The sequence below is a fragment of the Mauremys mutica genome, chromosome 4 (assembly GCF_020497125.1).
Source record: "Mauremys mutica isolate MM-2020 ecotype Southern chromosome 4, ASM2049712v1, whole genome shotgun sequence".
Taxonomy (NCBI): Eukaryota; Metazoa; Chordata; order Testudines; family Geoemydidae; genus Mauremys; species Mauremys mutica.
Window position 1 is genome coordinate 130,871,579 of NC_059075.1, and position 23,158 is coordinate 130,894,736.

General features: G+C 52.4%; 1 protein-coding gene across 2 annotated transcripts; it reads left to right on the top strand.

The window, feature by feature from the left end:
* The first annotated feature begins 442 nt into the window (after positions 1-442).
* STRIP1 (striatin interacting protein 1) lies at positions 443-22,878 on the top strand. Of its 2 annotated transcripts, none has more exons than XM_045016055.1 (21): positions 443-598; positions 2,178-2,247; positions 4,886-4,960; positions 6,494-6,628; positions 9,154-9,274; positions 10,478-10,546; positions 11,671-11,777; positions 12,417-12,544; positions 14,523-14,705; positions 14,930-15,147; positions 15,606-15,671; positions 15,894-15,957; positions 16,508-16,579; positions 17,087-17,161; positions 17,635-17,732; positions 18,671-18,797; positions 18,926-19,026; positions 19,669-19,735; positions 20,191-20,295; positions 20,535-20,739; positions 21,538-22,878. In XM_045016055.1, the coding sequence occupies exons 1-21, from the start codon at positions 458-460 to the stop codon at positions 21,783-21,785; spliced, it is 2,475 nt and encodes an 824-aa protein (XP_044871990.1). In that variant the 5' UTR covers positions 443-457; the 3' UTR covers positions 21,786-22,878. The 2 variants fall into 2 exon arrangements, with proteins under 2 accessions (XP_044871990.1, XP_044871991.1); XM_045016056.1 differs by lacking the exon at positions 443-598 and adding an exon at positions 837-1,368.
* Positions 22,879-23,158: the final 280 nt, after the last annotated feature.

The window sequence follows — 23,158 nt, forward strand, 5'->3', positions numbered from 1 at the left end:
AAGCACTGGAATGGGTTACCTAGGGAGGTGGTGGAATCTCCTTCCTTAGAGGTTTTTAAGGTCAGGCTTGACAAAGCCCTGGCTGGGATGATTTAGTTGGGGATTGGTCCTGCTTTGAGCAGGGGGTGGGACTAGATACCTCCTGAGGTCCCTTCCAACCCTGAGAGTCTCTGATTCTGTGATTTGTGACGTTTGAAGGGGCGGGTTGGCTTGGCTGTGCTGCATGCTGATGTGACGGCAGCTCTAACCCTAGCGGGGCCTTATGGCAAGACCCTGTGAGGACAAGGCCCTCGCCCAGCAGCCAGCTCACAGCTCCCGCCACTCCTAACATGGCTGTCTCAGGCGACCAGCGCGTCTGCCACCTCTAGCTGAATGCCACACCAGACATGGCTGCCCAGCCGCACCCACTTCTCGCGAGATTGCGGCGCGTCCGGAGAGGAAGGCGGGGCGTGCGAAGATGGAGCCGGGCGGTGTTGGTGGCTGCGGGGGGCCGGGGCCGGGGCCGGGGCCGCTGATCGTGAACAACAAGCAGCGGGGCGGGCTGCTGCCGGCGGGGAAGGGCCGCGAGTTCAACCGCAACCAGCGCAAGGACTCCGAGGTGAGCGCGCGGCCCTGCTCCCTCCCCGGTCCGCCGGGGGGGGGAGGGGTCGGTTCGGTTCCGAGTGGAGCTGCCCCCCCCGGTCGCTGTGGGCGGGGCGGTTGGGTACCGGCTCCAAATGGAGCAGACCCCTCCCCCTTCTGGGTATAAGTGGGTCCGACCCACCCCCAGGGGAGGGTCTCGGTACCGGCTCCAGCCCCCTCACCTGGGCCTTGGTAGTGGGTGTCTGGGGCCAGCCTGGATCCTGTGTGGGGTGGTCGGTACCTGCCTAGAGCCCCGCCTCTCAGCGGGCCTGGCCATAGAGATACAGGCCAAGCGCCCATCGGCGCGGTGTCTGGGCTCCAGGCCTGCGGACGGGTTTATAAGAGGAGCAGGGTGGTCAGGGTTAGGCCGCACCTTGGAGCCACTGCTATGTTTGTGTTGGGGGAGGGGCATCCAGAGCGGTCCCAGGCCCAGATTTCGGGGGACTGACTTCCCTGTGTCAGGGGGAGCGATGCCAGACTCGAAAGGTGATGCGGTCCATACCCGGGAGATTGAGCTCCTGTCAGAGTGACTCCTTAAAGCAGTGGTTCTTGCAGCCCAAGCAGCGCACAGCTGTGCCCTGTGTGACGTGCTCAGCGCCACACGGGTAGTATATATATGGTGTGGATGTGGCCCACATAACAATAGAGAGAGCTGCATAGGCGGCTCACGATGATAAATGGGTTCAGACCCACTGCCTTAAAATGAGTACATGGATGTTGCTGCTTCATTTGATCCCAGTCCCAAAGGTGAATCTGAAGAAGTGTTTTTTTTTAACCCACGAAAGCTTATGTCCAAAGAAATCTGTTAGCTTTTAAGGTGCCACTGGACTCCTCGTTGTTTTTCCAAAGGTGAATGTGGATCCTATCCTCTGCTAGCGATTGGCACAATATTCATATAAAGCTTAACCAAGGGAACATATTAATGACTTACGTTGGTTTCTTTTAAAGCTACTGCATCTTGCTGCAACCTCGATCTTTTTCCAGCCTCAGTAATATTGCCTCTACTCTCTGTATTTATTTATTTACTTAGTTATTTTTTGTATTCTGTTAGTTCCTAAAGGCAAGGATGAGGATTTGGACTGGGGTAGCATCCCAGACTTTCAGAGTGGTTCACATTTGTTGTAAATTGACTAAATCTGAGAGCTCCCTGGTCCAGACTAGCCTGCTCCAATTTTAGAATTAAAGAAGCATGTGGATATATAAAATTTTACATAGTGCCTTTCACTTCAAAGGATCTCAGAGTGCTTTATAGGCTGTATACAAACAGGGGTCACCCACCACTGAAATGCAACTCAATGGAACATGATTTTTCAACAGCACAGAGCAACATTACACAATCGGGTAGGAATAAGAAGTGTTGACTATTACACCCATTCAAAATACAGAAGGCACTTTAGTAGGTTATCTTGATACTGTTGATGTGCTGGTAAATTTCATATCTGTTAGATTGAAAACACTGTACTGGACTTGCAACAGGATGAATTTTGAAAGTTATGGAGACTGAATTTGTTTTACTGAATAGTGACTGATTAAAACTGTTTTCCTTCTGCCATCAGGGCTATTCTGAATCCCCGGACTTGGAGTTTGAATATGCAGACACAGATAGATGGTCTGCAGAGCTGTCGGGTAAGGAAATTAAACCTAATGGTTAAATTAACTTGTTTTTTGCTCACTGGTCCATAAAAGAACACGATCAACTAAAAAAAAATTTTTTTTCATATGATTGTTTTTAGCTTAATAACACTTTGTTAAAATCCTATTAGCTTTAATTAACTAATCATTATTTTTGCCATATACCCTGCTTTTCTTTTTTGTATTTCCCATATTGGACAACCAGGCTAGTCAGTTTCACTTGACTTGCTTGTCAGTTTCAGCTTTCAGTTCTCATGCTAGTGCAGTGGTAGGCAACCTATGGCACCTGTGCCGAAGGCGGCACACGAGCTGATTTTCAGTGGCACTTGCACTGCCCGGTTCCTGGCCACCAGTCTGGGGGGCTCTGCATTTTAATTTAATTTTAAATGAAGCTTCTTAAACATTTTAAAAACCTTATTTACTTTATATACAACAATAGTTTAGTTATATATTATAGACCAGTGGTTCCCAAACTGGGGTTTGTGAACCCCTGGGGGTTCGCAAAATGTTATAGGGGGTTCTCAGGGAAAAATCCCCTAATGTCGGACAGAGCTGTCCCTAGGGACCTGGACCCCGGGCAGCCCGGGACCAGCAGCCCAGAGCCCCTGGACTTCCAAGAGCTAAGCAGATCAAAGCAAGCATATCTATCACACTGAGGAGATTTAAACTTCAAGACTCCTTATAAGAAATGGAAAGAGAGTTGGATATTTTTTGCTGTTTTTAAAATTAAATAGGCAGCTAGTATAGTTTTTAAAATTATAAAGAAGAACAAGTTTAAGCTTTTTTTGTTTGCGTGGCCTGCTCAAGACCTGAAGGCTTGTGTAGGAGGAACTCTTTAAGTTGGCTTCTTAAATACCTTCATGCTGGTTTCACATCTGATACTCCTTGATGAAACATAACAGCCTTGTCTTATAACAGGCTTATTGAAAGTGATACAAGCTACGAAAGTGAGATCTTGGAAGAGTATTGCCGTTTTCATAATGTAATAAAAATACTGTAATGATAAATATTAATAAATAGTGTGTAATAAGCATGTCATCAAAACAAATTTTATATTTCCAAGAACACTGCTTTTATAATTTATACTCAGGTAAAGGAGAAAATCCCTGGAAATATTCATTTTTAGGAGGGGGTTCTCAAGATTTGACATTTTAGTGAAAGGGGTTCACAGGTTGTTAAAGTTTGGGAACCACTGTTATAGACTTATAGAAAGAGACCTTCTAAAAATGTAACAATGTATTACTGGCACGTGAAACCTTAAATTAGAGTGAATAAATGAAGACTCGACACACCACTTCTGAAAGGTTGCTGACCCCTGTGCTAGTGGATGTAGTGTTTGGATCCTAAATACTTGAGAAACTTACATCCAGAAAACTCTTTTCACTGGAAATAATATTTTAAATACCAAAAATATCTGTTGAATTTCATTTATGTAAAACATTGTTCTGAGCATGTTTTGAGCATTTGAGTATATATAAGCCCATTCGTTTTCAGTTTAAACCGATTTTTACTGAAAAAAATTCCAGGTTTTACAAAAAGTATTTATTTTTTTTCTGATTTTCACCCTACTTTTGTATCATTCAAATATATAAATAATAACTTGTTTTATTAGGAAAATACAATACATTGCATGAGATATATGTATTATGATAATACATTAGTCTGTGTGGTTATATGCAAAGCTGCCTGTTAAAGTAAGACTATGTGTTAGTCTAGAAGATACACAATCACAAACACGCAGGCAGGCACAAAAACTCTGAAGTGCGTGCCTATCTGAACCTACTGGTGAATCTCACGCCCATCACTTACACATTTCAAACTGTTAGCAGATAGCGGTTTAAAGATTTGGCACACTAAAGTAGGAAGAAAATGAAAATCTGTATCAGAAAAAGTTTCAGAACACAAGGAAGTATTCTAAAGTTTAAAAAAAAAAACAGGAGAAAAGGATGAAGTTGAGTGTATGCACTGCAAATGGTGTGGCCCATTATTAAATGTAAATATTTATAGGCCAATAGTTCTACGTTTACAACAGTACACCATTTATTCAAATGAAAAGTTTTATTTGGGGATTAGAGATATGTTGTTTTCTTAATCTCAGAGGTGGCGTTGTGTTTTGAGTTCTGCTTTAGTTCTGCAGCAAACCACATTGATGAACGGAATTCAAAGCATTAATCTACTGAATACTTTTTTCCCTGTCTTTCAGTCCGCCAAAATAAACCTCAATTTTTACCCAGGAAAATTACTAACATTTTTTGCACTGATTTTTCACCTGTTTTGGTTGCTGTGGTAATAAACCCTGATAAATTGTCTGGAAAAAATAAATAAAATAAAAACTGAAAACAAAGGGCCCTAAGTGTAGAAAACTTCAGTGATGAGAAATCTTTTTAAAAAAAATTAATATAATTAGTATAAGTAGAAAAAACCCATAGCAGCAGTTCCCAGGTAACAAGTCAAACCATACAGATTCTAATGATCACAGAGCCCAATAAACATTAAGTGTGATATGTCTGAAGTGATGTCCGTGCTCCTTAGTTTCACAGCTGAGAACTGGTTAGTTTTTGGGAGGTGTTTTCTGGTTGGATGCAGAAATGAAATTGACAACCATCAGACACCAGTGATGCTCTCTTGGCAGAACTGTACAGCTACACAGAGGGTCCGGAGTTCCAGCTGAATCGAAAATGCTTTGAGGAGGATTTTAGGGTCCATGGTAAGAGAACTGTCTTCTCCCTCCCACATCGTACTGTGGCGATGATGTCACCTGTAGAACATAGACAATAGGAGACAGAAGTATTGATGTGCTGCTATCCCTGTGTCAGAAGGAAAGAACCAGCCATGTACATTGATTCCTTGTTTACCTTAGCTAGTGTTCGCTGACAAATGTTGTCAGTGTTCACAAGACATCTTCTAATGTGCCTCACCTGTGAACTGGAGGGGAAAGAGTAGGTTCCTGTCCGTGGCCTAATCAGCACTTAACCACCTAGCACATTTTGATAGCTTAATTGGTGCCGACTGTGGCTGTGCTGTAAGATGTGGACGTCTCCATTAAGAACAACCATCTCATTTTATGAAGGTTGTTGTCTATAGTGACTTCTGATCACTGCTGATGTGGATTCAAACAGATGAGTCTGATTAATTCTGTCCTGTACTAGAAGACTTTAGACCGGGGCGGGGAAACTTTTTGGCCTGAGGGCCACATTGGGTTTCTGAAATTGTATGGAGGGCTGTCAAGTATCAGCGGGGTAGCCGTGTTAGTCTGGTTCTGTAGAAGCAGCAAAGAATCCTGTGGCACCTTATAGACTAACAGACGTTTTGCAGCATGAGCTTTCGTGGGTGAATACCCACTTCTTCAGATGCAAGTCTGAGGGCTGGTTAGGGGAGGCTGTGTCCCCCAAACAGCCAGGCACGGCCTGGCCCCCACCCCCTATCCAACCCCCCCTGCTTCTCACCCCCTGATGGCCCCCTGCCCCATCCAACCCTGCCTGTTCCCTGACGGGACCCCTTCCCCATTCACCCCTCCCTGTGCCCTGACCACCCTCGAAACCCCTGCCTGCCCCCTGCTGCCCAATCCAACCCCTCCTCTCATTCCTGACTGCCCCCCTGGGATCCCTACCCCCTCCAACCACCTTCTCCCTGTCCCCAGACTGCCCCCGGAACCCCAGCCTCTGACTGCCCTCCACCCCCCAACTCCCCTGGGACCTCTGCCCCAATTCAACCTCCCTGTTCCCTGCCCTCTGACTGCCCTGCCCACTATCCACACCCCTGCCACCGACCACCACCCCGAACTCCCCTGCCCTCTATCCAACCTCCCCTGCTCCACGGTACCGGTGGCTGGCAGCGCTACAGCTGCACTGCCCAGAGCATTGTGCTGGTGGAGCTGAGGCTGCGGGGGAGGGGCCGGGAGCTCAGGGGCCGGGCAGGAGGGTCTAGCGGGCCGGATGTGGCCCGTGGGCCATAGTTTGCCCACCTCTGCTTTAGAGTTCCCTCTGCCTGGCCCCTTGATGGTCAGACATACCTATGCCTTGTCCCATGGCTGTGATGAGTGCCCCGTCCAAATTGACAGTCTGGCTCTCTCTTTATGCTGAATGCTCTGAATTTTCCTCTCTTTGTTTTACATCCAATGAGAGAATTGCAGCTGTAACTGCTTCATAGTTTCATGGCTTGTGGAGAGGGAAGAAATATACATCCCCTTCCAGCTATGGGGAGCAACCTCTCACAAAACTAGCTGTGTTTGGCTTTTCAGTGCTGGATAAAAAATGGACCGAGCTGGACAACAGCCAGCATCGTACCCATGCCATGCGGCTCCTCGATGGGCTGGAGGTCACTGCCAGGGAGAAGAGGCTCAAGGTGGCCCGAGCCATCCTCTACGTCGCACAAGGTATGTTGCAATGTGGGCAGAATAATTGGTCCTGTTCTGAAATCCCTGTTAACTTTTCTCTGTAGAATCTTTATTAAAGGGGCACCCAGGTTAGAAACCGTCTGTTTAATACCAGCTTCCTTCCTCGTGTCCCTGGTCACACCTGCAGCCGTTAGATCGGAATTAACTTGTTACGATTGCTGCCATCTTACCTGTTGTGCATTTTGCTCGGCTTGGGCAGCGAAATTAATGAGTCATTTTCACCTTTATTTCTAGTTGGGTTCCTGCTTAGGGGCTCGATTCTGAAGCATAAGGGGTAGCCCAGGAGGGTCTGGGGCGAAGGTTGATTTAAGCTGCAGAGCTGCATTCTCCAAAAGGGCCTCTAATAATAATAATAAATGTTGTTTAAACCACCTGTAGACGAGTGGACTCACCCCTGCGGCGCCTCCTGCTGGTCTTTCAGGGAATTAGCTCTCCCAGCTCCAGAGCGCCCTCTGCAGGACGGTGATCCACTTGCCGTTGGTCCCAGGACCCTGGTGCCCTTTTATCTGGGGCACTGCACCCTGGCAGTAACCCCTTTTAGCATCAGGGTCTCCCCTCCCCGGGGAACCCCCACCCACTATTCCCACCTCGCCTCAGTATATGGCTACTGCCAGTCATCATCTAGCCCCACACCCTGGGGCAGACTGCAGGATCAGCCACTCATCACTGGCAAGGAGGGTTTGGACCTGCTGCCTTGGCCTACCCCTGAGCTGCCCTCCGCAACCCCCAGTACCTATTAGCCCAATGCTAGGCCGCAGCCTGGGGCTTTCCAGGCTGGAGCTCCCCAGCTCCTCTGCCTCCCCACCCTGCTTCACTCAGGTACCCTGTCTCTAGCTCCCTGCAGCCAGGCCCATCTCCCTCAACAGAGAGAGACTTTGCCTGGGCTCCTGGCTCACAGCCTCTTATAGGGGCCAGCTGGGCCTGATTGGGGCTTGGCCACAGCTGATCCTGCTTTCCCCAATCAGCCCAGGCTTTCCTTCCCAGCCTCAACCCTCTCCCAGGGCTGGCTTTAACCCCTTCAGAGCAGGAGCGGGGGACCACCCTGCTACGCCGCCATTGCAATACTGCACTGAGGGCTGCTGTGGCCCCAGTCAAATTAAGAGCAGCTCGGGCTTGCAGCAGCCTCCCTTTGTCTGCCAGTGAAATGCTCCATAGGCCAGAATGGCTGTGCTGCTGAGCACTGTCCCCACTCCCTTTCCTACCCCCAGGCCTGTCCCGTGTGCTGTGAGCAGCATGGGGCCATGCACCTGAGCCATACAGAGCTGCCACAGCGAGGGGAATTCTCCCTCTGGCGGTTGTGTCCATTTTACAGTCCCTATATCAGATCAGCGCATATGGGCCGGGGCCTGGGCCAAAATCTGGCCTCGGGTTCTCCTGCACTAGCTCAGTGTGGCAAAGTTTGGGTTGCAAATGCTTCAGGGGAAATCTTTAAATCCAAATGGATCATTTTAACTGAAAAATATTTCTCTTAAATACTTTTGTCCAACTTCTAACCCAGTAGATGGGGCACTGGAACAGGAGTTGGGTGATTTGGATTCTTTGCCTAGCTCAGCCACTGTCAAGGTTCCCTCCCCCACTCTGAACTTTAGCGTCCAAATGTGGGGACCTGCATGTACCCTTCTAAGCTTAATTTCTAGCTTAGATCTGATAGCGCTGCCACCAACCAAAATATAGTGTTTGGTACACTCCCTGTCCCCCCAAAACCTTCCCTGGGGAACACAGACCCAAATCCCTTAGATCTTAACACAAGGAGAAATTAACCATTCCCCCCTCCTTTTCCCCCCCACCAACTCCTGGTGAGTCCAGACCCAACTCCTTGGATCTTAAAACAAAGAAAAATCAATCAGGTTCTTAAAAAGAAAGCTTTTAATTGAAGAAAAAGAAAAGGTAAAAATTATCTCTGTAAAATCAGGATGAAAAATGCTTACAGGGTATTTAAATTATATAACCAGGGAAATCCACTCTAGCCTCAGGTTCAAGGTTACAGCAAACAGAGGTAAAAATCCTTCCAGCAAAAGAAACATTTACAGGTTGAGAAAACAAACATAAGACTACACGCTTTCCTGGCTGGGTACTTACAAATTTAAAACATGAGACTGATTCAGAAAGATTTGGAGAGCCTGGATGGACGTCTGGTCCCTCTCATGTCCCGAGAGCGAACAACCCCCAAAACAAAGAACACAAATAAAAGCTTCCCTCCAACAAGATTTGAAAGTATCTTGTCCCTTCATTGGTCCTTTGGTCAGGTGTTAGCCAAGTTTACTGAGCTTCTTAACCCTTTACAGGTAAAAGAGACATTAACCCTTAACTATCTGTTTATGACAGCCACTAATTTCTTTTTTTTCCCTGAGACCTGGAGCACGTCTCTTCCCCTCTCCGTGCCTGTCTTCCTGTCTGTAATCTGTGGATCGGATTCCCATGGGCTCTCTGAGGCTTGCTTGGATGTCTGTGAAGTGCACTGAGATTCTTGATGGAAAGGTGATCCAATAATAATGTTATTACAGGCACCTTTGGAGAATGCGGCTCCGAGGCTGAAGTTCAAGCCTGGATGCGATATAACATTTTCTTGCTACTGGAAGTTGGTACCTTCAACGCTTTGGTGGAGCTTCTGAACATGGAGATTGAGTGAGTACCATGGGGCTGGGGATATGAAAAGCTGTGCCCGAAGAGTTTTGATAACCTGTGCGTGAACTGCTCCTCCTGGATCTTTTTCCAGTTTGTGAAAGATGCTCACTTCCCAGCAGCTCTCTGCTCCCAATCCAGTTTCTGTCAGAGTCAGGGGGATGGCTCCTGTTGACTTCAGCGGGGGTCGGATTGAGCTCTATCTCCAAGGGCCAGGGGCCATGTAGGCAGTAGTAAGTTTTGCAAGTTTGAGTGCTTCACATGAGTCCTGGAGTCCTGCCTCTAGGTCAGTCCAGTCAATCCTTGGTCTCTGTATTCAGGCTGCCAACTGTGGGGATGGATTTTGGCTACTAGGAGCTGAATTTCCCCCCACCCCACCCCCCAACCAGTGGTTAATTGGTGGCAGCTGGGCTGGATTTGAACTGGAGATCTCTCCTGTGTGCTCTCCAGAACACTTGTATTCTGCAATGGGAAATGGGGCAGAGAGGTATACACATGGTCAGACACCCATTCTAGAGAGAGTGGTTCTTCCCGGGGATTAGTTCATTTAGCCAGCGAGCGTGTTAGACGTGGCGCAGCGTTAGGTCTGCCCTGAGTGTAGACTGCTAGTTTATTGTTGATGGGCGCCTGGGGGGAGAATCCACTAAGGATGAAGCCCTTTCACATCGGCAGTGGGCTCCAGAGCGGAGACCTTTGCACTTGAGGGAGGGGTTTCCGAGGGCAGGCCTGGGAGCTAGGAATTGCTGAATGCCAATCCTGGCTCTGCCGCTGACTCCCTTTGAGGCCTAGGGCAAATCACTGCATTGCTGTGTCTGTTTTCCCATCTGAGAAATGGGGCTAAGTTGTGGAGGTTGCGGGGGAGGTTTAGTGAGATGTTTAAGAAGCGCTGCTGCAGCAAGCACTGAATGTGATTTAGTTTCCCCTAGGAGAGAGTCGTATCCTTTCTCTGGGCCTCTGATTAACCGGGCGAACTTCCTCAGATATGAGGGACTCTGCGCTTGCTCCCTGTGTCGCCAGATTGATTAGGAGGCTTCCAGTGTTTGGCATCAGTAGATTCTAGTCATGTCAGATGCCAGTGGCAGCGATCAGCTCTCCTGTGTGCTTTAATTGGTTGTTTACGATGGTGTTAAGCCATCCAAGCTGCATTTTCCCAGAGGGAGAGGTGGGCAACCTGAACTGAGGGTCTGAGTCTCTTTCCTCCCGCAGTAACAGCGCCGCCTGCAGCAGCGCCGTGCGGAAGCCTGCCATCTCCCTGGCCGACAGCACGGACTTGAGGTGAGTAAATGATGGGGAGAGGCTGCTGAATGTTAGGCTTCAGGGTCTAAGCTGAATGCCTGGGGGTTTAGAAAGGAGCTTTGGCAGGTGCATTATGGGATTTGTTTCCTTCCTTTGAGAGGCAGTGCAGTCCAGCAGAGAGGGCTAGAAATCAGGAGATCGGGCGCCATTTCCAGAGTGTTGACTCACTGTGGTCTCTTTGTGCCTCATTTACCTCACCTATAAAATGAGTCTAATGACACCCACCTTTGTTAAAGTGTGTTGAGCTCCGGGCTCGAAAAGCACTGTAGATGTACTCAGCTCTCTGCAGGATCAAGTACAGGCTGCTCCTGGAGGCTGGATACTGGACTGATGGACCAGTAGGGTTTGCCATACAGGGTCAGATTGTCTCCTAATCCATGTACACAGTGAATTACTTCTACTGGGTCAAAAGACGGGGGGCAAAGGGGTGAGGAGTGGAGCACACTCTCTCAGCCTTTTCAGGTTGGTGACCCCTTATCTGAAGTTAGAAATTTTCACGACCCTCTTTTATTTACCAAGAGTAAAAAGTGTATCAATGATGCCAATGCAGAGCCTAGATAATTGGTTAGTTTGTGTGTTACCAGAGAGGGAATCCTTGACCTGTTCTCTGCCTGTGGCACACAGTAGTTTTGTCTTCTGAGGGCTGTAACGCTTTGGTCTAATTCTTGTTGTTGGCTTGGTGCGGGGCTGACTGGGGGATGTTCAGTGGCCTGTAATATACAGTTGGTCAGACTGATCGTCTAGGGGACCCTTCTGGTTGTAAACTCTATGGCCTTGAAGGACCCTGGGTGGGGAGGGGAAGAAGGTTTCTTTGCTTTAGATTGTAATAAGATGTTCAATATCTCGTGATTCCCTCCCAACCCCTGGAGGCCATGACCTGCCAGTTGGGTAACACTCCTCCAGAGGGTTTCTTACCCCCAACTCTGATATCTAGCTCTAGTCCCCTTGAGTCTGATCTGTTCCTCGTGCAGGAGTGGACAAATGGGAGCAGAACATGACTGCCTTTCTAAGTGTTGTTGGAGCCAGCAGGTCATAGGCAGCTCCTCTGAGACCTGCTCCCCTCTCTGTCATCCCATGGTCCTGTCTGACTCTACTGTTTGCAGGGTGTTGCTGAACATCATGTACCTGATCGTAGAGACGGTCCGGCAGGAGGCTGAGGGAGACAAGGTTGAATGGAAGACGATGAGGCAGACTTTCCGAGCAGAGCTAGGTAGGAGCCTCCCCTGGGATGTCCCGAGTGTGTAATGGGTAGATTACAGCAGTGTTCTCTGCAAGGTGATGAGCCGGGGCCTGGAATCTCTGTAGTGGTTCGAATCTGGCCCATTTGGTAGTGACCAGCAGTCCTCCTCTTACAGCAATTCAGTGGCCTGTGTGAAGTGAATTACTGGGTCTCATTCCAATTCCCAGGCTACATGGGCCCACTCTGCAGAATCCATTCCCAACACTCTTCTTGTCTGTCTTGGCAAATCAGCCAAAGCCTGAATGGGCCATGGAGACAGGATTCTTTTGCTGTTAGTGGAGGATTCCTCTGGGGCAGGACTAAGCCACATCGGAGGGGGCAGAGCCAGCATTCCCATTGCTTGTGCTGTATCTCTGCTGTGGAGTCTGGTCTTGGGGGCCATTCTTGCCCAACATCACTGTTATTTGTAAGCAAATACGGGTAGGTCCTGGGCTTCAGAAGGAAGGAGAGGAGCTGGCTGGAGAGAGGATGAGGGCAGGGGTGAGCAGGTAGGGGATGGGATGGAGAGGTCAGGAACATGCTGGAGCTCTGCCCTGAGAGGGAGGTGGTGATGGGAGGGTAGGCGGCTCTTCAGGCACGCATAGCTGTCATCGGTGTGTTTGCTTCCAGGGGCCCCGCTGTATAACAACGAGCCATTTTCCGTTATGCTCTTTGGAATGGTGACCAAATTCTGCAGCGGCCACGCCCCACACTTCCCTATGAAGAAGGTGCTGCTGCTGCTCTGGAAAACTGTGCTGGTAAGAATCCCCTGGTGTGAGCGGGGGAGTTGGAACAAGTTTTCTAAAGCCATCATCCAAGTGATTCTTTCCTTGGCATCTAATCTGGGACCAGCTTGGCTGGAAGCAAGTGATGGGGGCACTGACTGTCTTGTCCTCTGCTGAACTCGCTATATCCGCCCTGAGACGCAGCTGAGTAATTGTAAACGGGATCGTCGTGGAGCGGATGTGTTTCCAGTGGGCTCCTGCAGGGATCAGTTCTGGCCCTTCGCTATTTCACACTTTTAGCCATGACCTGGAAGGAAACAGAAAATCATCACTGATAGTTTGCAAGTGACACACAAATTAAGGGAGTGGTCAAGAATGGAGAGAACAGGTCACCTGATTCTGAGCGATCGAGATCGCTTGGTCAGCTGGGCGTAAGCAAACAAGATGCGTTTGAATACAGCTAAATGTAACTGTATTCCTCTAGAAACAAAGAACATAGGTTATACTGACAGGATGGGGGACTCTGTCCCGGGAAGCAGCGATCCTGAGAGAGACTGGCGGTTGTGATGGGCAATGATCTAAACATGAGCACTGGTGCATAAACAGGAATCTCCAGTGGGAGCAGAGAGGTTATCTGACCTCTCTTTGTGATCTCTGGGATCTGGGTATTTGACACTGGTGCAACCGCAGCTGAAATACTGTGTCCAGTTCTGGCACCCACCATTCAGTCAGGATGTGGCTAAATTGCTGAGGGTGCAGAGAAGAACCACAAGAATGATGAAAGGATTAGAAAACCTGCCTTCTAGTGAGAGACTCAAGGTCCTCAATCTATTTAGCTTAACAAAGAGAAGGTTAATTGGTGACTTTGACAGTCCATAAGAACCTGGGGAACAAAGATTTAATAACGGGGTATTTGATCTACCAGAGAAAGGTCTACTAGGATCCAGTGGCTGGAAATTGAAGCTAGACAAATTCAGACTGAAAATAAGGCATACATTTTTAACGGTGAGAGTAATTAACCATTGGAATAAATGCGTGACAGCTCTGCTCATGGTCAGGGTCATGGCCCTGTACCACCCTGGCAATGAGGAACTGTTTGATAACTGGCTAGACACAAACAGTATGTGAGATCAACACGGTGTCAGTCTGTAATGTAGACAGTCCCCAGTGCAGGTTGTGGCTTGGAGCCAGTGAAATTCCACAATCCGTTTACAAGGAGCTATTGACAGGGTCGATTTTCTATTAAAATTCCCCCTCCCTGTGTTGCTAAACACATTGCCAGCTGTCAAAGCTGAAAGCACCTTCCATGTCTGAATAACAAGGGTTATGCTGACTTCCTGGAGCCTTTAACTCCCAGCTGCCCTTGTGCTGAATACTGCGGGGTTCCTGTAGCAGATCCTCCATTCCTTCAGAGGAGGTAGAATGGTAGGACCCTGGGGCAGTATCCCATTGCGCTTTTCACAGTCAGAGCGCTTCATAGAGATCCTCTCACTCTGTGGTGAGGCCTGTCTCCAGTGTTATCCCCATGTTACAGATGGGAGGCCTGAGACGCCAAGAGTTTTGGATGCTCAGGGTCATAGAGGGGAGATGGTGGGAGCAGTGGGATTAGAGCTTCTGGTGACCAGCTCTGTGCCCCCACCTCTAGACCATACCCCTCTTTCCTGAATGACCTCTTGACCAAAGGAAAGTGTGCCCTCCACTTCGCTAGATCTGTGATGTTCTGTAGCTAGAACCCCAGCGGTGCCTTTCTGTCCATTGGCTTTTCGGCTGTCTTCAGACTGAGCAGTCCAGTATCTGACATAGATAGACCCTAAATAACAGACCCCATACATAAGGTTTATGGGCAGAACTCTGTCTCGGGGATCTGTTCACGTGGACTTTCTGTCAGGTGGTTTGGGGTGCTTGGAGCTCTGCCAAGTGAGCAAACCCCGTACGCTGTGTGTCCGGCGGGTGCTTGTCCATGCGGTCGCCTCAGTCACAATCCCGGGTGTGTTGGGGGGGTCTGTTGCAGTGCACTCTGGGAGGCTTTGAGGAGCTCCAAGCCATGAAGGCTGAGAAACGGGAGATACTGGGCCTCCCGCCGCTTCCAGAGGACAGCATCAAAGTGATCCGTAACATGAGGGCTGCGTCCCCGCCAGCGTCGGCCTCCGACCTGATCGAACAGCAGCAGAAACGGGGCCGACGGGAACACAAGGTGAGGCCGAGTCTGGGCAAAGATTAGGGGGGGTCGCAGAGGGAACGCCATCATGGGGATAGTGAAATTAACAAAGGTAACACAGGGCAGCCAGCTTCTTGCACTAGGCATGCTGGGGAGTCAGGTGTGATCTTGGGGTGACTTGCGCCCCAGAGTTACTGTCTCCCCGTGTCGATCTGACGTTCACCTCCTCCCCCCTCAGCCGCCTTCTCCCTTGGTTCCAGGCTCTGATTAAGCAAGACAACCTCGATGCCTTCAACGAGCGGGACCCTTACAAAGCTGACGACTCTCGTGAGGAAGAGGAGGAGAATGACGATGACAACAGCCTTGAGGGGGAGACATTCCCCCTGGAACGAGATGAGGTGATGCCTCCACCCATCCAGCACCCTCCAACCGACCGACTTACCTGCCCAAAGGGGCTGCCCTGGGCTCCCAAGGTCAGGTGAGTTGTCTCCTCAGGACCACTAGGAATGACCTCATGCCAGGTCCCTGGCAGCGTTCTGCCATCGGCTTGTCTAATGAACGCTGAGTGGTGATGGTTAAAGTGTGAGACAGGTTTCTGCTCCCCCGATGGATAAAGACGGGACCCTCTAGAAACTGTCCAGCAGTGGGGCTGTCAAGATGAACCACCACAGTGTTATGAGCCTCCAGGGTGGTGGCATTGTCTTGGAGCAACGATGGGTTATTGCGTTCCACACTGGAGCTCACCTAGAGGGTGGGGACCCTCCTGGGGTGGGACTTTGGAGTGGAGGCGGGAGCTCTGCTCTCTCTGAATCTCACTTGACCCAGGAGAGCTCTGTTGGGCTGATTCGTTCTTCCTGATTGTAATTACACGGGCGCTCTCCAGTGGTGGAAGGCGTGGGCCTGACTGCATGGTAAGTGGTCTCCTCCTTCCCGCAGAGAGAAGGACATTGAGATGTTCCTGGAATCCAGCCGCAGCAAGTTCATCGGTTACACGCTGGGGAGGTGAGTTAAAGCAGAGCTCTGGGGCCTGGGCAGAGCCAGTTTGTGGGTCATCCCATTTCGGCCTCACGTGCTGACGCGCTGGCAAGGTGACAGCAGATGGGCAAGCCCCCGCCTGGCTCAGTGGCTGCTCTCTGCCCTCTAGGAGAAATGGATCCTCTCCTTTCTGACCAGGAGGAGGGGGCGTTTTCAGTCTCTGTGTCAGTCTGGTTTTTTCCTCTCTAGTGACACGAACACGGTGGTGGGGCTGCCCAGACCCATCCACGAGAGCATCCGAACCCTGAAACTGGTGAGTGCCCTCCTCACGGGCTCCCCTCCACACTGCCGGCGGGGGGGAGGGGGGTGCCTCTAACCCCTCCCACCAGGTGAGGGCCAGCTGTACCTTTCACCCTCCCGGACTGTGCAACCCGTCCCAGTGCCAGGCATCCAGCCTGCCCTCTGTCCTGTTCTCCCAGGGCTGCCCTCTTCTCCCCTGCAAAGTTCCCTTGTCTGCCCTGGGTCTCTTGAACCAGGTCAGCCCCTTCCCCTGGTGTGACGACCATCCAGACTCCGGGCCACCCTCTGAGTGATCATCAGTGGAGGGTTACCACAAAGGTCCATTCGCTTTCCTGTTGGAATTAACCCCTTGTGAGCAGGTAGCAAACAACATAACAGTCAGATGGACAGAACGTGTAATAGTCATAAAATGTTACAGGCACCTGCCTTCACAAGCCCGTCTGTGGCTTCCCCTCTGGGCAGGCTGCAGCTGGTGGCGTGTGCGCTGTCAGTGAAGGGCCTGGGGGAATCTTCTTGCGCTGCTGGCCGGTGGCATTAACCTCCCCTGCTCTGTCTCTGCGCAGCACAAGTACACGTCGATTGCGGAGGTTCAGGTTCAGATGGAAGAGGAGTACCTGCGCTCCCCACTCTCCGGGGTGAGTGCCACGGGGGTGCTCCCCTCTCTGGAGAGTCTGCACGGTACAGGGAGGCAGATCCATAAAGTGACTCTTTGGGGAGTGCGAGGTGGAGGCGGCCAGGGGGCTGGCTGTGGGGCCTGCAGAGCTGCTGATTGGGGTTTCTTTGGGTAGGTGTCTGTCCTCAGGGACCCTGCCAATCCTGTATCCCCTGAGGAGGTGACTGCATGCAGGAGCCTGTCACTGTGTGCATTCAGTTAGCCAGAGAGGTTTGCTCAAGGGTAACCTATGGGGGAGGTTCCTCCCCCCTCACGAGCTCTGATCCCTGTGTGGCAGCCTGCTGTGTGACTGCTAGGCTGTCCTTTGGGGGAGGGGAGGGCTGTGCCCGTGTCCCGGGAGGCCGCATTGTGCTCGTGTCTGGTTCTGCAGAGCCATGAGCCAGGCAGGCCCCTGCATCCCAATCCAAATCAGCCACCTTCCGAGGGCTGGAGACTGTCTCAGAGCGCGGTTCTCTCATCTCCTTACTAGGGGGAAGAGGAAGTGGAGCAAGTTCCTACGGAAACCCTGTACCAGGGCCTCCTTCCCAGCCTGCCCCAGTACATGGTGAGTTGTGGCCACACTACAGATCCTAGGCTGAGCCCCGTCCCTTCCCACTCCCACCCCCTTGACCAGTACAGCTGGACTCTCCTCTCCAAACTTACACTGGGGTGGGCCTTATCCCATGATCTCAGCCCCTTTCCACTGGTATGTGCCAAGTCATACCGCATCACTCCTTTCCCTGTCCGTTGGCGTGTGCTTGATTGTGCCCTCTGCTGCTTCAGACCCATCTCCTGACATGTGCCTGATTTCCCCTGCTTGTGAGTATGTCCCCAGTCACATGACTTCCACCCACCCCTGCCCGTTGGTATGTGCCCCCTCTTTGCTCATTGGCACGCGCCTGGTGGCATCCTCTCGCCTTTCCCCACCGCGTACCGAATTGAGGGCCGTTAAGCACCTCGACGTCAGCACCTGCAGCCCTGTTCTCTGCCCTCGGAGGCCCTTCCCGCCCTCACCCAGCTCTCGGATGCCCTCCACAGATTGCCTTGCTGAAGATCCTGCTGGCCGCAGCCCCCACCTCCAAAGCCAAGACGGATTCCATTAACATCCTCGCGGATGTCTTGCCGGAGGAGATGCCGTGAGTGCCCTTCTCTGGTGGCCTGGAGAAGCCCACGGTGGGGTGAATGGGGGGGTGAGAGAACAGGGGTGACTAGGTCTCTGGTAGGTAGAAGGCCCCTCCTGGCTTTGCATGGCAGCACTTTAAGGCCTGGCTGGTTGTGCTGGAACTGAGGAATCTTAGCCAGCACCCAGACTGCGGCAGGTGACTCAGTTTCCTGTGCTGAGAGCAAGTCTGAACTCTGAGCTAGGAAACGGCCTGAAGCTAGACTCCCTGGATTCTGTCGGATCTCATGCTAAGCAGGGTGAGGCCTGACCCTCGCTTGGAGGGGAGATCTTTGGCTCACACCCAAGATTGTGTAGGTAGCGGCGCTGGTGACTGTAGGAGGCGCCCTCCCTCTGAGTCAGGACTTGCAGCGCTGGGGGCACTGTGCTAGCAGAGGTGCTCTCTTTCTGCTCAGATGTCGAGCTTGGTACAGATTCCAGGGCGTATTAGCCCAGCGTCCTGGCCTAATTCCAATTGGTGTGTCAGGCTAAATTGTGGTTTCAATCCGATATGGGATTTGGCCTCCCCTGAACTGTTGTGGAATATTCTCACATTCTGTTAGCCACTGCTGCCGTCCACCCCAGAGATGGCCACATTTCAGTGGTGGGATGGAGTGGCTACAAACCAGGCACAGGGATCAGTTTGTTGACTGGCCACCTTGGGATCTTTGGGGTGAAATGTATCCTGGAAACCTTATTTGTTAATTAAAGGTAGCATGAGAGTTTGGAGATGCAGGAAAGGCCTTCAGGGCTCAGCGGGGTGATGGCTGTGGAGAGGGAGAGAAGGGGCAAGAGGCCGTGGGCTGTACTCCCTTGGTGGGGTTGTGGCCCGGCTGTCTCTGGCCATCCCCTCTTCTGGGGATCGGTTATCCCCACCCAGAGACAGGGGGCTGAGATTGGGGCTTTGTCCTCCAGGACCACGGTGCTGCAGAGCATGAAGCTGGGCGTGGACGTGAACCGGCACAAAGAGATCATCGTCAAGGCCATTTCTGCCGTGCTGCTGCTGCTGCTCAAACACTTCAAGCTGAATCACGTTTATCAGGTAAACCTGGACGGGGATCTCCCCCCCCCCACCCTTCCACACACAGGTGCAGCTCACTAGGGGAGCATGCAGCACCAGGGAGCGCTGAGGTCTGCTTGCTTACCTGCCTCCCTTATCTTTGCTCTTAGTTTGAGTACATGGCCCAGCACCTGGTGTTTGCCAACTGCATCCCACTCATCCTGAAATTCTTCAATCAGAACATCATGTCCTACATCACTGCCAAGAACAGGTAATGGAGGGCCCAGGACTTCCTGTACCACCAGGCCCTTCGCTGACCCTGCATCTGCCAGGGGGTGGGATTGCTGCACAGTGGGGTGCCCCTACCATCACTAACCCTGCAGCAAGATACCCAAGTGGGTCGTGGGGTACCTTGAGGGCCCCCATCCCTGGCCCTGCAGTGGGGTACCCAAGCACCTTGTGGGGTACCTGATGGGGTCCCTCACATCACTGACTGTGCCACGGGGTATCTGGTGGGGGGCCCCTCGTCACTGGCCCAGTGTGAGGTACTGAGTGGATTGTGGGGTGCCTTGAGGGTCCCCAACACTGCACCCGCAGTGGGGTAGCCAGCACCTGCTCCCCCTCCCCAAGCACTGCTCCTGCCGTGGGGCCCGTAGGAAGGGAGCTGTTCTCGAATCTCTCCCGCCAAGCTCCCTTCCACGCTGCCTGAATCCCCAGCAACGTCCCCCCTTGGTTGTGGCCCAGGCAGCGGGACCCGTTCCCAGTAAATGGACGTTGTCAACTATCCCCAGCATGGGATCCTTCAGGAAGCTGCCCTGGGGGGTGCAGGGGACTCCACAGAGATCTCCCCACTCAAGGCTGGGGCTGTGCATCGGCAAGCAGGAGAGGCTGAGGCCCTCTCTTCTCCTTCCAGCATCTCGGTCTTGGATTACCCTTACTGTGTGGTGCACGAGCTCCCGGAGCTGACGGCAGAGAGTCTGGTGAGCTCAGCCCCCCGCAGTGCCCTGCACGCTGCCCACGGGCCAGCCTCCCTCCTGCTGTCATGTCCTTTCCCTGCTGGGGCCAGAGCACAGGGGGCAGGGGAAATGAGGCGAGCTCTCTGCAGCATCGTGAGGCCTAGCAGGTGGGAGCCAGCCTGTAAGCACCCAGCAGACTCACTTCTACCCCAGGGCAGGCTGCTGCTGCTCAGAGGGCTGGGGCAGTGCTGGGCTCCGTGCCTTGCTATGACAGCCCAGGCTTTCCAGAAATCAGCTCCCCGCACATGTGACTGGGCTCCAGGTAGCAATAGGGGAGGGCTGGGTGGGAACGGACTCCTGGTCTTCAGGTTGGCTCTGTATAGCATGAGCCTCCTCCCACAGGCAGCCCTGCCCATCCCTGTGCGGCACACCCCCAAGCCGGCTGCTCACCCTCCCACCCGGCTCTCACCTCCCTGCAGGAAGCTGGGGATAACAATCAGTTTTGCTGGCGGAACCTGTTCTCCTGTATAAACCTCCTGAGGATACTGAACAAGCTGACAAAGTGGAAACACTCCAGGACCATGGTGAGTAGGAGCCCACTGGGCGTGGGGATCATGAGGTGCAGAGACCTGTGTGGGTGGGGGCTGCGTAAGGCTCTGTATGGCCTTAAAAACCTCCATGTGTGGAGTGTGGGCTGAGTCTTCAATCCAGCCCTTGTCCTGGTGCCAGGGAGGGGTGTGGATGGGCTCGGTGTACATGTGCCTGGCACAGCATTACGCACTGCGGATGCCCCGTGGCGCGGTGTGACCGGTGTGCCTCCTAGATGCTGGTGGTGTTCAAGTCGGCTCCCATCCTGAAACGAGCCCTGAAGGTGAAGCAAGCCATGATGCAGCTCTATGTCCTGAAGCTGCTCAAGGTGCAGACCAAGTACCTGGGGCGGCAGTGGAGGAAAAGCAACATGAAGACCATGTCTGCGATCTACCAGAAAGTGCGGCACCGGCTCAACGATGACTGGGCCTATGGAAATGGTACCACTCCACCCCCTGCCCATGGCCTCTCATGTGCCTGCTTCGTCGGGGTTGGGTTGAGCCCCGTGGGAGTGCTTATCCCAGGGGGCATCCGCTCACTTTGCCCCATAGCAGGCCAGGCTGGCACCTGGCCAGGAGCCCAAAGGGCATCGCTAATTGGCATAAAACGTAACAGGTCTTTAACATACCAGATGGAGGCGAAGCATTGCATGCTGGGACCTGTAGTCTCCAGGAGGCCGTCCCTCTGTATTACAGATGAGGGCAGCTTCTTGGACAAAGATGGAGCATTGCATGCTGGAAGAATGGCATGGGTGGGTGAAGATGGAGCACTGCAGGCTTCATCTCCACCCTAAAGACATGGGCAGCAGCATTTGACCTAGCAGCTGTGGTTATGCTGCTCCCGTTTATATCTGGCAGCTGTCAGGGACTGGCAGCTGTAGGAACTCGTTCCCCAGGGCAGCTGCACCAACCTCCCATTATGGGGAGGTGGCATCCCAACTGCTATATGGGAGCAGCTCAGTGGTGCAGTTAGACTAGTATCCCGTCTCTTGGCAAAAGCCATAAAGCACCTGACTGCCCAGTGCCCTCCCTGACTCCCACTGGTGACGGCTCAAGCCCTGAAGCCTGGGCATTAGGAGCCCTGGTCGTGGGGCTCCTAATCAAAGGGGCTTTTCCTCTTTTGACACTCCTGGGCAGGGGCAGCTGCCTGTCCAAGGCAGGAGAGCATAGGCAAGGTATGACCAGGAGACCACCTTCCCCAAGCTATATGGACCTAATGCCCTCCCCCTTCTGCCCTAGATCTGGATGCGCGCCCCTGGGACTTCCAGGCGGAGGAGTGTGCCCTGCGAGCCAGCATCGAGCGCTTCAACTCCCGGCGCTACGACCGGGCGCACAGCAACCCTGACTTCCTGCCCGTGGATAACTGTTTACAGAGCGTGCTGGGCCAGAGGGTGGAGCTGCCGGAGGATTTCCAGATGAACTATGATCTGTGGCTAGAAAGGGAAGTCTTCTCCAGACCTATCTCCTGGGAAGAACTGCTGCAATAATGTGGTGTGACTCTAGGGGGCCCTGCAGAGACTCGGAGCTGGGGCTAACATGCCAAAGGAGTGGTGCCAAGAGTGGCCGAGCTCCTCTTCCCTGAAGGCATGTTCCAGGTGTGGCTTATGCTGCCTGGAACAGCTGTTCCTCCCTCTTTCTCCAGATGGCAGCCTGGCTTCATCCCACCTGCTCAAGGACACAGCAGCACCAGTCACGGGTGTTTGCGGGGACCTGACAGCCGCTGCAGTTCCTGGTGAAGCTTGTGCCAATTGGGTTCCTGGGTCGCTTGGCTTCCACGCTGTTCAGTGAGGGGTCTGCGGGGAGGACAGATCCCCTCCATCATCCTCAAGACACTAGAGTCCAATCCCATCCGAGGGAAGCATGTTCCTTGGCCCCGCTGCTTGGCTCAGAAAGGGCTCTACGCTCTGCCTCAGTGCCGGGGGTTGGATGTGGCTGCCAGTTCTGGTCCCAAACCAGTCACTCCTGCCCACTGAGCATGGTGCTCTATCCCCCTCTAGTGGTGGTTGAGCCTGCTACAGCTTTGGCCAACTCACCTGGGGTCTCCACTCAGGCTGCAGAGGCTCCTGTTTTTAGAACTGGAAGTCCTAGGTTCAATCCCCACAGAGGATGACTCACCCTGGGGCATGGCATCACTCTAGCCACCTGCCTTTTCCTACCCTCCTTCCCTGGCCAGAGGCGGGGAGAGCAGCCTCGGTTAAGGCAGAGGTGTGGGGTTCATAGAGAGGGGCTCAGGAAGAGGGTGTGGGGAGCAGCAGGCTCGGTGCTGCCACCTAGTGTGTGCAGGAGGTAGGTGGAGTGGGGTAGCAGCTGCCTGTGCTCTTGCTAAGGCCAGGGCTGGGCATAGCAGAAAAGACCCCTAGCAAACAAGGTGGCTGATGCTAGGATGCAGGGGACAGGGTGGAAGTGGAGAAGGGACCTTTATTTGGAGCTGGGCTGCTGTCCCTCCTCGCCCCGCTGGGTGGTGCAGGGGAGCTGTACATATCTATAAATAGCCCTGTAACCATTTCTCCTAGTAACTCCAAATGCCAGGTTTTTAATGTCTTTGTGACTCTTTGCATTAAACAATCTGTCGCGCTTGGACTTGGCTTGAGCTAGGTGTGGGGCTCCTCCATCCTGCAGAGCAGCTGCTCCCTGCTGATATCCAGCAGGCCCCTACAGCTTCCCCAGTTGGGCCTTTTCTGCTCTTGAGGTCACCCCAGTCTCCCCTTCTTCCATCAGGCCTTGAGCCCCAGGCTCTGTGGGCCAGCCTGTCTCGGTAGCTGTGCCCGCAATGGGTGTCTGGCTCTTCAGGCAGCTGGGCCAACCTGCTCCTTCCTAGCTTGCAGCTGTAGCTGCTCCGTACTTAGCCCTGCTTAGACAC